At 66.2% G+C, this 16,365-nt stretch overlaps 5 protein-coding genes across 5 annotated transcripts in view; 2 read left to right on the top strand and 3 right to left on the bottom strand.

Annotated features, from left to right (window-relative positions):
* Nucleotides 1-411: 411 nt before the first annotated feature.
* On the bottom strand, nucleotides 412-3,488 carry F751_5829 (Glutamine-fructose-6-phosphate aminotransferase [isomerizing] 2; the record flags this gene model as incomplete). Its single annotated transcript, XM_011398348.1, has 5 exons — nucleotides 412-605; nucleotides 832-1,705; nucleotides 1,847-1,948; nucleotides 2,292-2,711; nucleotides 2,799-3,488. 5 exons carry the CDS (start codon nucleotides 3,486-3,488, stop codon nucleotides 412-414), a joined length of 2,280 nt encoding a protein of 759 aa, XP_011396650.1.
* Nucleotides 3,489-4,525: 1,037 nt separating this feature from the next.
* Nucleotides 4,526-8,280, top strand: F751_5830 (Beta-catenin-like protein 1; the record flags this gene model as incomplete). Its single annotated transcript, XM_011398349.1, has 10 exons — nucleotides 4,526-4,681; nucleotides 4,895-4,993; nucleotides 5,165-5,470; nucleotides 5,606-5,795; nucleotides 6,173-6,351; nucleotides 6,518-6,592; nucleotides 6,715-6,842; nucleotides 6,975-7,062; nucleotides 7,230-7,374; nucleotides 7,577-8,280. 10 exons carry the CDS (start codon nucleotides 4,526-4,528, stop codon nucleotides 8,278-8,280), a joined length of 2,070 nt encoding a protein of 689 aa, XP_011396651.1.
* A 738-nt stretch (nucleotides 8,281-9,018) lies between these two features.
* On the bottom strand, nucleotides 9,019-11,914 carry F751_5831 (Ribosomal protein S6 kinase alpha-3; the record flags this gene model as incomplete). The annotated part of the gene is made up of 6 exons (XM_011398350.1): nucleotides 9,019-9,393; nucleotides 10,039-10,242; nucleotides 10,500-10,645; nucleotides 10,814-11,075; nucleotides 11,217-11,386; nucleotides 11,635-11,914. The coding sequence occupies 6 exons, from the start codon at nucleotides 11,912-11,914 to the stop codon at nucleotides 9,019-9,021; spliced, it is 1,437 nt and encodes a 478-aa protein (XP_011396652.1).
* Nucleotides 11,915-13,253: 1,339 nt separating this feature from the next.
* Nucleotides 13,254-15,377, top strand: F751_5832 (Cyclin-dependent kinase B1-1; the record flags this gene model as incomplete). Its single annotated transcript, XM_011398351.1, has 8 exons — nucleotides 13,254-13,373; nucleotides 13,479-13,561; nucleotides 13,675-13,726; nucleotides 13,887-13,976; nucleotides 14,154-14,450; nucleotides 14,675-14,824; nucleotides 15,018-15,095; nucleotides 15,237-15,377. The coding sequence occupies 8 exons, from the start codon at nucleotides 13,254-13,256 to the stop codon at nucleotides 15,375-15,377; spliced, it is 1,011 nt and encodes a 336-aa protein (XP_011396653.1).
* A 425-nt stretch (nucleotides 15,378-15,802) lies between these two features.
* The window catches only part of F751_5833 (Auxilin-related protein 2), a gene marked incomplete at both ends in the record, with an annotated part of 3,913 nt that continues 3,350 nt past the window's right edge, over nucleotides 15,803-16,365 (bottom strand). Inside the window, 2 exons of the mRNA XM_011398352.1 lie at nucleotides 15,803-15,955; nucleotides 16,150-16,350. Of these exons, the coding sequence (XP_011396654.1) occupies nucleotides 15,803-15,955; nucleotides 16,150-16,350 (354 nt within the window). The remainder of the gene's footprint in view (nucleotides 15,956-16,149; nucleotides 16,351-16,365) is intronic.

Below are 16,365 nucleotides of genomic sequence, written 5' to 3' on the forward strand. Positions count from 1 at the left end.
ACTCCCTCGCAGGATTGCCGATTTCATCCTGGACTGGACGATCTAGCACCTAGATTGACCCGCCAGCGCCGGGCGTTAGTCCAGTTCTAGCCACGCTGCGTCGTATTCCCTGTCCATCTGTCTGTTCCCCCCTCAGGAGCGCGCGAGCGAGCGAGTCCCCCTGTGTTTTCGGCGGTGCATTCCCGCCTCAAGCCTTGCAAAACCGAAAACTGTGTGTACAATTTCTCTTGCTTTCAACAATTGCTCAGTGCGTCACACAGCAAGGGCTTGATGTGGGGGGTCCTAGTGAGACGTGTTTGGCTTTCGCCGTCTTCCCTGGAGCGAGACACCGAAGGCTCTAGCACGGGAACTCCATGCCCGATGCCCCGAAAGCTCCCCCCCCGACTCTGGCACCAAGATGAGTCCCCGCCCTCAGCGCGCACCAAAGCCGTTGGGCACGGCCTTTCCGCGCTTCCCGCGGCTGCAGTTCAGGCTACCGTCCTCCTCGGACACCGTCACCGACTTGGCCAGGTTGCGCGGCTGGTCCACGTTGTGCCCGCGCAGGAGGGTGAGGTGGTAGGCCAGCAGCTGGAGCGGGACCACGTTGACGATGGGCTGCAGGCAGTCTGCAACCCGCGGCACGCGGATCAGCGTGCTCGGGCGCAGGGATGGCGCGGTGGTGGTGGTGGGGTCAGTGGGGTCGGTGGGACGGGGAGGGGTCGGTGGACGGGGAGGGGTCGGTGGATGGGAGGGGGTCGGTGGATGGGGAGGGGCCTGCACCGTGGGCGGCGTGGCCGTTCGCGCCCGCGCCGCCCCGTTTGCCCCTGGTCCATCCCCCCTCCCCCCCCCCACCAACCCCGCAGGCCTCCTCCACCTCGGCGTCGCCTTCGCAGGCGACGACGATCAGCCGCGCGCGGCGCGCGCGCAGCTGCGCGATCACGCTCAGCATCTTGGCGTGCATCGCGTCGCGCGTGGCCAGCACGATCACCGGCAGGCTCTCGTCCACCAGGGCCAGTGGGCCGTGCTTCATCTCCCCCGCCAGCAGGCCCTCGCTGTGCATCAGCGCCACCTCCTTCACCTTGAGCGCGCCCTCCAGCGCCGTCGCGTAGTTGTAGCCGCGGCCGAATAGGAGCAGCGAGGTCTCGCCCGCCAGCCGGCCCGCCAGGCGCGCCAGCTCGGGGTCCAGCGCCAGCGCGCGGCGCAGCGCGCCCGGCAGCGCGCCCAGCGAGTCGATCACGGCGTCGCGCGCGTCGCGCTTGGCGATGCTGTCCTCGCTCAGCGCCAGGGCCACCATGGTCACCGCCACCACCTGGCTGGTGTAGGCCTTGGTGGATGCCACGCCAACCTCGCACCCAGCATTCACGTGCACACCGCAGTGCGTGGCGCGCGCGATGGAGGAGCCCACCGTGTTGGTCAGGCCCACGCACAGCGCGCCGCGCGACTTGGCGTACTCCAGCGCCTGCAGCGTGTCGGCCGTCTCCCCGCTCTGGCTGACGAAGACGCAGGTGTCGTCCCGGAAGATGGGCGCGCGCCGGTCCAGCAGGTCCGAGGCCAGCTCTAGCGCGACGGGGACCTCCACCAGCTCCTCCACCGTCTGGCGCGCGGCCAGGCAGGCGTGGTAGGACGTGCCGCAGCCCACGAAGATGATGCGCCGGCCGGTGCGGATGGTGTCCAGCCACTCCGTCAGCCCGCCCAGCTTGATGCGGCGCTCGCGGTAACGGTCCGTCTGCCAGTGGGCGGGAGGGGAGGCATTGGTGAATGGGATGGTTTCAATGTAGGTGAACATGTAGCGCAGGCTGGCCATCCTCACCCCCTCCCCGCCACCGACGCCGGCCCCCCCACAAAAAAAGAAACCACAACCACGCACCTCTGACGAGGAGCGCTCAAACTTCACACGCCCCCGCATCGTCTGCAGCACACTCTCCGGCTGTTCGTGGATCTCCTTTTGCATGAAGTGATCGTATCCGCCCTGTGAGTTGTGGTTGGAAAAGGTTGCCAAGGTTCCTGGTCGTACTGCATGATCGTCCAACTCGGTCCGAGAAATGGAGGGGGTGCCCCCCCCCCCGTCGCACTTGCAACACCCGTACCACAGGAAACAAAGGGGCGCGTGCATGCGTGGCTCAGAGAGATTCCCACGGTGTGTTCACATCACGACGTGACACGAGGTCTCAGTTGTCTCTATCTACTTGTTTGTGATGAATTCATCATCGCCACGGCGCAGTATGGGGCCCTTCCTGGTATGACAGAGGGGCCCCGTCTGTCCTCGACCTACCCCCTCCTTAACACACCCCATGCACACCACGCCTTCCCACCTTCATGATCTGGCTGACCTCCATCTCCAGCGTCTGCAGGCTGCGGGGCACGGGGCGGGGGGCCTCGATCCCATCCCCGTCGCCCTCCCGCTCCGCGTTCAGGATCTCGTACCCGCCAGCCCAGATGTGGGCCAGGTCGTTGTCCTCCAGCACGATCACGCGCTTGGTGTGCTCCACCACCGCCGCCGCGTCGGAGGCCACAAAGCACTCCCAGGCGCCGGGGCGGGCGCCCGGCGCGCACGCGGCGACCGCACCCCGCGTGGCCTCGCCACCCTTGGCGGGGCTGGCGACGCTGACGCAGCCGGGGCTGCCACGCAGGCCCAGGATGAGGGGCGACCCGCGCTTGCAGGCCACGAGGCTGCCCGGGTGGTGCCGCGACTTCACCAGCAGGCCGTAGGCGCCCTCCAGCATGCGCATGGCCTGGCACACCACCTCGCCCAGGGCAGGGGGGGCGCCGCCCGCGCCCCGCGCGGTGCGGTAGATGTAGGCGCACAGCTTGGGCACCACCTCGGTGTCGGTCTCGGTGGCAAACACCTCGCCGTGGCCCTGCAGGAAGCCGCGCAGGGCCTTGTAGTTGGTGATGATGCCGTTGTGCACCGCCAGGAAGTCGCCGGCGGCGTTGGAGGCGTGCGGGTGGGAGTTGGCGGTGCTGGGCACGCCGTGCGTTGCCCAACGCGTATGCGCGATGCCGGCGTGCACCTCGAAGCGCGAGGCCGGGTCGTGCCCACCCGCCGCCATCTCGCGGGAGACGAGCGCCTCAAGGTCTACGATCTTGCCGGGGCCCTTGACCACCAGGGCGGGGGGCGCGGGGGCATTGGGGGCCGCGTCCGGGGCCATGGGCACCGCGTCGATGGCCAGGCCGGCGGAGTCATAGCCGCGGTACTCCTGCCGCTGCAGCCCCGTCAGCAGGAGGTGCAGGATCTCCAGCCGGGTGCGGGGCACCTGGTAGTTGTAGTACCCGAAGATGCCACACACTGGGCGCGTGGGGAGGGGAGGAGGGGGGAGGGAGGGTGTAAGGGAAGGGACCCTGAGCAACATGGCCTTGCCAGACTCACTCCCGATCCATGGTAACAATGTTGGACCCAGGGCCGCAGGAGGTGGGCATCGGATCTGACTCCGCTCGAAGACGAAGCCGAGCGGATGCCACAGCCACTTGGCAAGGATCGCAGGGCATCGATCGATGCGAAGACAGGTCATTAACCCTCCACCTGAGCCAAGCGCGCGACACGACTCGAGACCCACGGACAACTTTCACGACACTCACTCCTGCAATCAGGCCGCCTCCGCCTCAAGCCTTGCTCTGAAACAGGGCGAAAATGTAGGGCGCGGCACGGACGGCCACGACCGCGGCTCCGAAGAGAGTCAGGTTGCGGCGGAGTTCCGCGGTTGCAGCCGCGGCGTCGGGCTTGCGCACAGCGAAAGGCATGGTAGGCGGATGATGCGGATGATGTCAGAGATGGTGCAAAGTGATCGGGGTGGTTGTGGCTCGCGGCGGAGTGCCCGAGAAAGGTTTTACCCGACACTGAGCACCTCACTGGGGGAGGCTACCACCGGTACTGCACCTTGACAGCGCACTCGATCGCATTTCAGGAACCACGAGCAAGTGCCTTGCCAATCCGATCTGACTCATCCTCATAAGCACTGTTCGAGTGGAGTGAACTGTCATCAGCCTAGGACCTACTCAGATGTGTCGTCTTTTCTGAGCCCCTTTCCACATTGAGCCCGTGAAGATGTCAGGGGCAAGACCTTCCGCTCCCACGGCAATTCTCCAGGTGATCAGTGGCTGCATGCAGGCTTGATCCTAGGATACTGGCTGATTTTTATCTTTCAGACCTGGTGCAGCGCTTCCTTGCCACTTGTCCCATCGCAACATGGGGCTCCTCTCCCTCCATGTCACACACAGCAAGCCTTGCGGGATTTTGAAGGGGATGCTGTGCCCCAAACAGACCCATTCATCCCTTCCGCCTCCTGGAGTGGACCAAAGCACGGATACTATTTCAGCAAGGGTGCCCAGGGCACAGGGTGCGCAGGGAATTGACTGTCAGGTGCCAGTGGAGGCTTGCTACATTTTGGCCTTGCGGTTCGTGATCCCCATCGGCACCCCGTTCCCTGGGTCGCAGTAATGTTTTGACCACTCTCATCTCAACCACCCCTGCAGATACTACCGCGATGACCAGTCCCATCCGGGCGGGGGAAATACGGGCTCAGACGGAGCCGGCCCGGGCCCCTCCTCGATGCCGCCCCCTCCCCCACGAGTCAGGGCGCGGGATGCGGAGGAGCTGTTGCGTGAGGCGGAGGAGGCGGCGGGGCCGAGCGACATCGGCATAGTGGACGCCAAAGGGCTCAGGCGCCTGGTGCTGGCTCTGGAGCGCAAGGTCCCTTTGGAGGGGGTGGGGGGGTCGGGTCGGGGGGGATGCCTGGGGCCAGTGGAGCGGCCATCACGTCTGTCTGATGTTCAAGCTGTTTGTTTTGGCACCTTGTGCTAGAGTCGTGCGGCTGTTGGCCGAATACTCCGCTGCACACTCGGCGGTGCATGCCCCGCCTGCATCAGCCCTTCCTTTCGCACTCAGCACATTCTGCCACGAATAACTTGACAATCGCAGGCCACCCAGAATCTAGAGCAGCGCACGCGCTTTGCAGACCAGCCGGAGAAGTTCCTGGAGTCGGAGGTGGAGCTTGACGAGGCCGTGAACGCCCTGAGGGTGGGTTGGAATGGGGGAGAGGGAGGAAATGTGGCCGTGTGGCGTAAGGCTCATCGAATATGTCAGTGCCGGGGACGCAGGAGAGATCAAATGCGCCCGCCACATTGCATGCCCTCATCTTCACACCCTCCCTCACCTCCCAACCCCCCGACCAATTTCTCCTTTCCCTAGGTGGTGGCCAGCACGCCCGAGCTGTACCCGGAGCTGATCGCCAGCGGCGCACTGGAGACCCTGCTCCCCCTGTTGCACCACGACAACGCCGACATTGCGGCGGCGGTCATGGAGCTGCTGGCAGAGCTGACCTCTGAGGACGCGGTGGACGAGGCGCGGGAGGAGGGGCGCGCGCTGGCGGCGGCGCTGGCCTCGGCCGGGCTGCTGGCGGCGCTGGCGCACCGCCTGCCCGCCTTTGACGAGGGCGTGCCCGAGGAGGCACAGGCCGTGCATAGCGCGCTGGGCGTTCTGGAGGGGCTGGTGGAGGTGGACCCCGGCCTGGCGGCCCCCATCCTGCGCGCGCCGGGGCTGCTGCCGTGGCTGCTGCGCCGCGTGCGCGCGCGCGCGGGCGACGACGCGGTGCGCGCCGCCGCCGCCGAGCTGCTGGGCATCCTGGTGCAGGCGGGGGGCGAGCCGCGCGAGGCGCTGGTCGCCGGTGGCGGCGTGGACGCGCTGCTGCAGGCCGCAGCGCCGTACAGAGCGCGCGCGGCAGAGGAGGGCGAGGAGCAGGACTACCTGGAGAACCTGGTGACCGCACTCTGCGCCCTGCTCGCCCTCTCCGCCGGCCAGCGCGCGTTTGTCGAGGGGGAAGGTGTGTGTGGTGTGTATGGGAAAGGAGGGGTGGGGAAGGGAAAGAACTGGGTTGGGTGTTCAAGTTAAGCAGGTGGTGGTGGGAAGCGGAGAGGGCTGGCCGCTTGGCGATGGCATTTCAAGGGTGAATGTGCGGAGCCAGGGTGGTGTCTGGAGATCGTGTGGGGATCGTGAAGATCAGTGTATCCTGGGAGGCCCCAGAGTATCTCGCTCACTGCTCCACTTCCGAGCGGGCCGCCCCGCCCCTGGCCACGCATGCGACCCTGGGGTCGTGTCGAGATGGCGAGGCATTGCTGCTCCCGGTGGAATTCGAGGCAGCCCCACCACCCCTCCATGCACCATCCTGATCCCCACCACTTTCTCCCTCTCGTCCTGCAGGCATCGAACTGATGCTGCTCATCCTGAGGGGCAACAGCGCTGCCAGAGTGGCCACCCTGCGCTGCATCGACTTTGCCACCACCAACTCCCAGCCCGCCTGCGAGAGGCTGGTGGACGCCGGCGGCCTCAAGTCCCTCTTCGGCATCTTCATGGGCAAGATCAAGGCATGTCGGTGTACGGTGGCCGTGGTGGACGGGGAGTGGCGTTGACTGGGGTCAGCAGTGTTCTGTGCAGGTTGCCTGGTGGAAGCCTGGAGGAGTGGGAAGTTGTAGGCCAGAACCTCGATGGGAACCAGAGGATGGCTCCTGGCATGCTGACCCGCCACACACCTCCCTCCGCACGCAGGCAAAGAAGGCGGATGAGGTGGATCGGCAGGAGGAGGAGGAGCGGTCGGTGTCCATCATCACAAACCTGTTCCAGGTGGGGCGGGGGGTGTGGCTTGGGGTGCAGGCCGCAAAGGCAAGCATTTTCTGAAGAGTTCAACGGCAATGCAGGCCCAGTGCTCCCCCAACCCACTCCGTTCTCCAACCGATCCCTGGCAGATGCTGCCGACCTCGTCCCGGAGGGACCGGGTGGCCAGCAAGTTTGTGGAGAACGAGTTTGAGAAGGTGGACCGGCTGGTGGAGGTGTACCTAAGATACGAGCAGCGTGTGGCGGCTGGGGAAGAAAGGTGGGCTTGGGGGAATGGGGGAGGGCAGGGTGTTGAAGCTGCTCGCTCCGTTCCTAGACATGAAGTGGGGAGGCCCATGCGGCCGACCGGCCCTCAACTCCTCACCGGCTGTGCGGTTCTCCCCCCTGACAGGCTCGCCTCTGCTCAGGTCTTGGAGGCGATGGACGAGGACGAACTCCTTCTGGCACGCATGGAGGCCGGGCTGTTCACTTTGCAGCAGGTGGAGGGTGGAAGGGAGGACGTGGAATGGGTCTATGAATGGTCCTGTGTGGCAGAGGGGATGGAGGACGCCCGGGTTCTCGCCCCACTGTTCTGGCAAAGGGAGCGACCCTCGAGCCTTGTACCTTTGTGTCTCCATACTGCCATGCTTTCCACCTACCCCTTCAGGCTGCGCTGGTGCTGGGCTCTCTCTGGCTGCTCCAGGAGGAGGCGCTGAGGAAGCGGGTGCTCATGCTGCTGCACCAGAAGTCGCACTCGCTGGCGGCCGTGCGCAGGGTGCTGCTGGGCCGTCGCAGCGCCCTGGGAGGGGATGGTAAGTGTGTTCTGGGGGCACGATTTGGTGGCATGCCACCGCGGTGTCCACGTCGTGGGCTCCGGAATCCTGGGAGAGGGGCGGATGAGCCTGTCGCGGAGCGTGCCACTGGCCAGCGCTGGTCCCTGGCGGCTGCCCATGCCCTTCCTTATGAATGCTCTCAACCAGATTTCAGCAGCGGACGCTACTTTCTGCGATGCAGGTGCCCCAGAGGACACCAAGAAGCAGTACGCCCACATCAGCGCCATGCTGAGGGCGCTGGGACATGTGGATGCACCAGATGGCGCTGTGGCTGGAGGTGCAGAGGCGGCCACCCCGGGGCAGAACGGGGTCGATGCACCCGCCGACGACGGCGCCAGCCGCGACGACGGCGGTAGTGCATCAGAGGCGGGAAGGGACCGCGACCCTCCTTCCGCTCTACAGTGTGGGGCTGGGGCTATGCCTGAGCGCGACCCTCATCGCGGCAGTGCCAGGACCGATGGCCCTGCCGCGGGTGAGGCAGATGATCCAGCAGAGCCAGGAGCGCGCACGATCAAAGAGGAGGGGAGGAGTAGGGACGCCGCATCTCCGTCCCGGCATGGGCGGCACTCCCGCGATGAGCGTGGGCGCTCGCCGCACGAGAAATCGATAGCCCGCCGCGTCGACTCGTCTGTGCAGGGTCGGCGCCACCGCAGCCGCAGCCGAGACGACGACTCCCCCGCGCGGAAGCACCGCCACCGCAGCCGCAGCCGTGGCGAATCGCCGGAGAGGAAGCGCCGCCACCGCAGCCGCAGCCGACATGACGACTCCCCCGCGCGGAAGCGCCGCCACCGCAGTCGGAGCCGTGAAGCGCGGCGCGAGTCGCGGCCGCGCAGCCGGAGCAGGGACCGCTATGCCAGGCGCGAGGTGATCCCGGGCCGGCGCTGACCCCTGCAAGCCTCCCCTCCCATTCCTGGACGGGTCCCAGGGTAACGCTGCGATACTTACATGCCACACTACTGCATGTATTGCCTACACATCTCAAGAGTGAAAGAGGGAAGAGCCTGGCGAAGGTGTGCCGGGCCCGGGTCCCTGTTATTCAGGGAGTCTCTGGGCCCGCTGGCTGTCGGTCTGCACGCTCGAGGAGAGGGGAGAAGACAGGAAGGAGAAAAGATGTATCAGTGCATGGTGCCGTGGATGCAGAGGGAGGGTGGAAAAGTAGGGTACACTCGGTGGAGGGGCGGAGGGAAGCGCTGTGGCCTGTGCATGCTGGCAACCGCTCCCGCTCCTGCCATCTCGCTCGTGGGGCTCGGTGCTGCAACAATCGTGCCGTCCGGCACCTCCCCGTGACAGCGGGGGGAGGTGCTCGGAGGGTGCACCCGCGAGCGGCGTCGCAGGGTCCTCCCGGACAGAGCAACAAAGAATTCAATGGAGGATCGGGCGGCATTCGGGGCTGACAGTGAAACGGTTTGGAGTTGATGTCCGGGGTGCCCGGGCTGTGCTTGAATGGGAAGCCTCGGGCTCCTCACCAGGCCGTTCTTGCGTGATGGGGGGGGGGAAGAGGGACTGTCGACGCTCATCGGAGTCTGTGGGTGGCCCTGGATGCCGGGCTCGCGGCCCAGCCGCGCGCAGCCGGCGCCGCCGCGGCGCGCAGCCGCCCGGCCTGCCCCGCCCGAGCCCGGGGTCTCAGGCGGAGGTCGGCAGCCGCTGGCACGCCGCCGCGACGGGCACCGGGATCCACCAGCTGCCGTCTGCCAGCAGCGTGCAGGAGCCCGGGTCTGGCGGGAGCCGGGTCAGGCCCACGGGCTGCGTCCCCACCTGCGGCCCGGCACCCAGCAGGACCACCGGGTGCAGCGTGGCCAGCGCAGGGCAGGGGCCCGTGCAGGTGGGCCGGGCCAGCCAGCCCAGGGTGCCCGGGGCGATGGGCGGCAGGGGGTCGGGCGAGGCGTGCGTGGCGCTCAGTGCCGGCGGCGGCGGCTGGGCCGGGGGGATCGGCGGGGTGGGCGGAAGGCCCTGGGCGTCGGGCACCGGGCCGGCCTCGGGGCGGCGCCAGGTGGCGGACTGCAGCGGGCCGGGCCTGCGGAGGGGGAGAGGGTGGGGGTCTTGCCGACGTGGGTTGCGGATCTGGCGGCGCCGGCGCGTCAGAGTGTGCACCGCGGGGAGACGCGGCCCGGCGACCTCACGCCAGCAGGCCACAGCGCAGGAGGCTCCCCTGCCTGCCCTCTCCTGCAGCGACCACCCCTCCTCCCCTTGCCACAGCCAGTCGGCCCCTGCGGCTGGTCGTCCATGCCCCCCTCAACTCGGCGGCTCAAGGTCCCCCTCTCCGCCGAGCCCAGGCGCTCACCCCAGCACCGTGTCGGGCGTGTGAGGGCTGAGGGAGGTCGGCAGCGTGGGCGCCCCCACCGGCAGGGCCTCGGACTTGGGCCAGGCCGGGGCGGGACGTGGGCCGGCCCCCGGCGGCCAGGCGTCCTGCAGGCTGTAGGCCGGGGGCGCAGAGCCAGGGTGCCACGACGCGGCGACGGCGGGACGGGACCCCGCACCCTCGGCGCAGGCGATGTTGACGGGTGCGCGGCGCGCCCCCCGCCAGGAAGGGCCCGCGGCCTCCGGGGCGCTCGCCCCCTGCGCCAGGTCCGGCGACGCCCGGCGGGAGCGGGCGTCCGGCCGCGGGGCGTCTGGGCGCCGGCCCGCGCATGCGGCGGCGCCCACCTCGGCCGCCACCTCGGCGAGCCAGCCGTGGCGCGCCACGGCGTGCGCCGAGAGGCGCTGGGCGGGGTCGGCGCGGAGCAGGCCAAGCACGACGTCCACGGCGCCGGGGTCGAACCCCAGCACGCGCATGTCGCGGCAGGCCGCCGTGTCGCTGCCGGCCCTGGCCATGGCGTTGACCACGCCCATCTTGCACTCCAGGTGCTCCTGTGGAGCATGTGTGTGTGGGGGGGGGGGTCCTGATGGAGGTGCGGTGGACAGGGACGTGGGAAGGGGTCTGGGATGTACAGGCGAGGACAGCTACGCTGCACGTCATTTATCTAATTGAGGTCCTACACATCCACAGACCCGTGGTCCCAAACAGGCTGCCCGCAGTGCCCGCACCCTCGCCACCCATCACATGGCACGGCCTCTCGGAAGAAACCACAGACATCCCGTCCCCAGCTCCCTCAACTCCCTTCTACCTGGAGCCAGGACTGCAAGGCGTCCACGCTTTCCCCCCGTCCCGGCATGTTGGGGATGCTGGTCTGGCCCAGGCCACGGTTCCCAAATGGCACGTGGCTGCCGCTCAGCATGACAAACAGGACGACGCCCAGGCTCCACATGTCACCTGTGGCAAGGGGTTGAGTGGGGGTTCCGCATGGGACTCTACGGCGGAACATGCACACAGCCAGGCCTCGAGCCTGGCGCGCTTGGGGGTGCACCATTGACCCAAGGCCCCGCCATCCCAGTCACAATCCCAAGGAGGGTTGCAGCAGCCCAGGACCCCTCCACTCACAGGCCGGGGTGTGCATGGCGGGCGAGCGCGCATCGTCCCCGGCGGCCACCATGGCCAGCTCGGGTGCCAGGTACGGCTCCATGCCCTGGAATGCGACGGGGCAGGTGGCGGTGCCGCCGCCGCCCTCGCACCGGATGTTGGCGCCGTGCGGCAGCAGGCGCGAGGCAGGGAGGTGGCCCGTGGCGGGGACGGCGATGCAGGCCACGCTGACGTGGCGGTGCAGCGAGCGCTGGGCGTGCAGCGCGTCCAGGTCCAGCGCGATCTGCGGGGAGGAAAGGAGGGGATACTTGTGAAGCTGCGGGGAACAGAGACTCAGGTGGCTTGAAGCAAGCCGACACACCTGCACCCCGCCTGGCCCAGAGTGCGACTGTGAGGGGCCAAACACACGCCCAGGGGGCCCCACCTTGCAGATGATGGCCTTGACGTCCAGGGTGGAAAGGGCGGCGGCGGCGGGGGAGAGGAGGAGGTGTTGGAGGGGGACGAGCTTGAGGTCCCTCTCCTCGGGCTGCACCGGCGCAAAGGCGGGCTCCAGCCGTCTGGCGCAAGGGGGCAGGTTGAGGGCGTCCAGGGACCCTGGGGAGTTGAAAAGTGCGTAGTTGGAAGCGGTGACGGCGCTGTGGTGCTGGCAGGGCATGCAGGGGGTTGGACACATAGTAGGCAGCAGAGCGGCCTTGGGTTTTTTGAAGAGGACCCATGGCATGCCCAATGAGCTCAGGTCTGCCTTCTCGATCGTTGCAGACCTGAGCGTACCATTTGAGCACCAAGGGCCCCATGCATGCATTGAATCAACCCCAGCAGCCCCTGCCGGCGGCTGGTCTCACCTCTCCTGGAGTATCCGCGTGTGAGGGGGAAGGAGCGCGCCCTGGCCGCGATCTCCAGGGTGTTCTCCAGGCATCGCCGGGCTGCAGGCCTGCGCGCGGCCTGTGCGTCGCGGATGGACTGGTACTCGTCCCAACTCTGCACCCCCTCCGTCTCGGCGGCAAAGGCGCGCTTGCCGGGCGGCAGGCACATGCTGATGGACCTGGGCATCTGGCGGGGCAGCCCCATGGAGGGGACCGAGGCATTGCGACGCAATTCCGTCACAGGGTAGTGGCCCCCCATGAAATCGCCAGGTGGGGGCGGCGGAGCCATGGCCGTGCCGGATGGGAGGCCCCGGAACTGAGGGCCACTGGTTGCGCGGGGAGAGGACAGCGGGGGTGGTAAGGTTTTGCGCACCGGGGCGTGGCGGTAGTACTTGCACGCATTTGTTGCATCATGATCGAGTGCATCGCATCCATACGGGTGTCAGGGATGAACGTGGGTGCGACCCTGACTCACTCGTGATCTGGGTACTGCTCCATCGCCAGGGCTTGGGCTCGCACAAATCAGGGCTTCAGGGGCGCACTATCCACGATACCTCTCCCTGGTTGTCTCTGAGATTGACTGCGAGGGTAAAGGGCACTGCAGCAGGCCTTAGGGCACACTCTAGGTTCTCCCGCCAGCCTTACCGGCTAGGCCGGAACAGGGGCAGGCAGGGCTCAGGAGGCTTCGACCAATGCTCCCATCCTTCGGAATGGATATACCGGTGCTGAAGACGGTCGGTGGTATTGGCGGGCCGGCTCAAGGGGGGCGGCAGAGGGACAATGGCCCTCCTGGGACCAATAGGAGGCATCTGATTGATCCAGGAATCTTTCAAACTGCATGAATATCTCAAATGTGACAGCGGCAAGTCTAACCAGAGATTCTCTGGACACCATTTGCCGCTCAGTACCTTCAACAGATGGTATGATGCTACAGAAAGCTTTTCCTGAGCCGATTTGAGGGTTGATGATTGGAATGGGTCGCCACAGGTGGTTCAGGTGGCAGTGCACTCCCCAACTGTCACCAGCCCACCCAGCCAACCTCCGTCGATTGTCAATCTGCAGATGCCTTCGGGTTATGTTATAGGTTATTATCAATTTGGCTGCACAGGCACGGCGAAAGAGGGTCAGAGATGGACTTGTGACGGGCTGTACAGGAAGACCCATGGAGGGAGCTGAAATAATACAGGGCATGCATGATAAGATGGGCGTCTTATTAAGACTGCCGGGATCATGTGTGGGTGCACTTCAAGACAGAGCCCATCTGTTTAACTCCCCAGACAGCATGGTTTGTGTACCGGAGTTTTGTTGAGCGGGAGCCGGCATTCGATTGTCCCAGGGATTTGATGTTTCAAGGCAACAGGTGCCCTGCTCGCCGGCACGAACAGCTATCGCAACGCGTTCAAGCCCTCAGAGACCGAGAATCGTCTTGTTCTCGGTGCGCCATCAGCAGAAAGATCTACAAAGGCTCAGAGAGGATCTCCGCGACTGGAACCTGCCCCTGCGGCCTGCGTCCAGAACGATGGTGCGTCTTCGAACCCGGCCCCGCATGTGGGCCAAGTTGCGAATCAGGCTCGATCAGCGACATCCCATCTAATCCAATGGTGCAGGACAACTATATCAAGCTCGAAAAGATCGGGGAAGGGACCTATGGCAAGGTGTACAAGGCCAAGGACCGCACCACCAATCGGCTGGTTGCTCTGAAGAAGACCCGACTCGAGGTACGTGCCCGGGAAACTTTTCATTCAGCAAGGGCAGGGGGTAACCCGGCAGGTAGTATCTTACGTCTGTCTGCAAAGGACTTCGGGCCATCCTGATCCCCACAGATGGAGGAGGAAGGTGTGCCATCCACCGCCCTGCGTGAGATCTCCCTGCTCCTCATGCTCTCCAAGAGCAACCACATCGTGAGGTAGGAAGCTCTCAGGGGCATGCGGGTGCCTGTGTGCTCCTGTCCTGGGCCTGCTGGTGGAGGAGGCGGAAGGGAGGAAGAAATGTGTTCCTCGGTCCCCAACTCCCCAACAGGCTACTGGATGTAGAGCACATCGAGGAGAACAACAAGCCCTGCCTCTACCTGGTGCGAAGGCCGCCATGCAGTGGGAAAGAGCTGGACTGCCCTGCAAAGAATGTACTCAAGCATGCATCGCCCAGTCCACTGTCCTCCTGGACATGCGCGGTTGCTGGGCATGCACCTGCTGACCACCTCGGCCCTTGCCCCTCGCCCACTCTCCCTGCAGGTGTTCGAGTACTGCAGCACCGACCTGAAAAAGTACATGGATCGCCTGGGGAAGGGGCCCTCCTTCCCCCTCTCGCTCGTCGTCATCAAGGTGGGTGGTTTGATGGATGTTTGACGCGGAAGGGCTGGCTCGAGTGCCCACTCTCCTGCTGCCTGGTGCACAGCATGGGCAATGCACCCACACATTCAGGCAGACCCCTAGCCCTTCACACCGAGTGCTCCTCTCATGGGGACCCCCCCCTCCCCCCCCTCCATTCACCAACAACAGAGCATGATGTACCAGCTGCTCAAGGGTGTAGCCCACATGCACCGACATGGTGTCATGCACCGCGACCTGAAGCCCCAGAACCTGCTGGTGGAGGAAGGGCCCCATCCAGACCATCCCCTGCTCAAGGTGGCCGACCTGGGCCTGGGCCGCGCCTTCTCCATCCCCATCAAGTGCTACACGCACGAGATCGTGACCCTGTGGTACCGCGCCCCCGAGGTACTGCTGGGCATCAGCTGCTATGCGCCGGCGGTGGACATGTGGAGCGTCGCCTGCATCTTTGCCGAGCTGGTCCGCAAGGTGAGGACAGGGAGGCGAGAGGGTAGTGGGGAGGTAGGTTGGGGTGAGGCGGGACCGGGGGGGGGCGGGGGGATTTCGCGCTCCTGGTGGTGTGGACCGCACTCTGCCCCGACTTTCCTGGAGACCGGCCTTTGGACCGGCAGCACCGGTCAGGCATGCATGCTCCAGCCGCGCTGGCCACCCGAGAGCCCACCCCACCCCACCACCACCACCCCTCCGCGCAGCAAGCCATCTTCCCCGGCGACAGCGAGCTGCAGCAGCTGCTGCACATCTTCAAGCTGCTGGGCACCCCCAGCGAGGCCACCTGGCCGGGCGTGGGCAAGCTGCGCGACTGGCACGAGTTCCCGCAGTGGAAGATGCAGGACCTGGACCTGGTGAGGGCTGGGATCTCAAGAGTCCTGCTTTCTTGTCATGGCGTGGCGATGATGCGGGGATGACTGGGGCGTGGTCTGAAACCCATGCATCACCTGGTCAGTGGTTCGTTGCAGGCTGGCGATGGCATGCGTACGGCTCACTGTTCTCCCCTAACCCCCAACCACCCTCATCCATATCCTCACATACCAACAGCTCTTCCCGCGCCTGGAGCCGGCGGGCGTGGACCTGATGAAGGCCATGTTCGAGTACGACCCCGTCAAGCGCATCACGGTGAGGCGCCGGATGGTGTGGGCACCCTCCATGCAGAGAGCAGGTCCGGGCAGCGCCTGCGTCGAGCGCCTGCCTTGATCCCTGTCCTCACAACATCATCGCCACACACTCACCCCCTTCACACACCCACCAACCCTACAGGCCAAGGACGCCCTCCTGCACCCCTACTTTGACGACCTGGACAAGGCGTTGGTGGACAGCATGGAGGACGAGGAGGTGGGGGAGCAGCTGGCCGCCTCCATCGCCGCCCTGGCGGCCCAGCGGGCAGGGGAGACGGCGTAGGCAGGCAGAGGTCGGAAGAGTCGCTGGGCGCTGCATGCCACCCAGGCAGGCTCGCGCCCAAGCTTCGACCGGAAAGGAGGATGAGAGCCCCAGAAGGGGAAATCCAGGCGCGCTGGCCTCCACGCCGGGTCGTGATAGTCGTGCTCCCCGGCTGCGAGTCGATCCCCTTGCCGTCAATCCCACACCCCCATGTACCATGCTGCCGCTGCCGCACACGCACTCATTCCCTCCTTGCCCTGCCGCCTGCCCCGGTGACAGGCGCATCTCAGTTTGGCGCCACATGCAAGGTGCACTGCAATCATCATGTTTTCGTTCAACCGACCAAGCAATGCCCAGTGGAGTGGGGATGGCGGGGAGAGGATGAAAGCAAGTGCAGGCCGGCTCCTTCCACGATGCCTCGGCTGCCAGGGGCTCCCGCTCCCCCGTCACCGCGCACGGGCGGCCTCAAACTTTCCCCAGGCGGCCTTGAGGATGTCGAACACCATGTCTGCGCGCGCAACAGCCTCCACGACCCCGCCCTTCTGCCGCACCTTGTCGGGGTGCACCACCAGGTTGGCCTTCATGTACCAGCGCTTCACCTGAGGGGGCTGGGGGAGATTTTGGGGGTGGAGGGGAGGCACTGGGGAGGGAGAGCAGCCGGTGGTATGATAATCGAGGGAAGGTAGCAACGTGCAGGGCATTTTTCCGTGCGGGCTCGCCCAGAGCCCAACCCTCAGCCTCTTCACCCAAGGCCAACCCGCCCATGCGCCCCCCATAACAAACACCGTCCCACCTTGGCATCCTCCACCATGTCGGAGATGGAGGGCCGCTCCCAGCCGCTGTCCGGCCACAGCACGGTGTGCATGGTGCTGAGCAGCGCGCGGATGTTATCTCGCTTTCCCGCCGTCCAGGTCTCCATCTCCGGGCCCAGCGTGTCGCGCAGCGCCACGCACCCCGCTTTCTCGGCGGCCTCAGCGCCCTCGCGCGCGCGCGCCTCGGCCAGCCCCCG

Source organism: Auxenochlorella protothecoides, assembly GCF_000733215.1.
Source record: "Auxenochlorella protothecoides strain 0710 unplaced genomic scaffold scaffold70, whole genome shotgun sequence".
In the NCBI taxonomy this organism is placed as follows: domain Eukaryota; kingdom Viridiplantae; phylum Chlorophyta; class Trebouxiophyceae; order Chlorellales; family Chlorellaceae; genus Auxenochlorella; species Auxenochlorella protothecoides.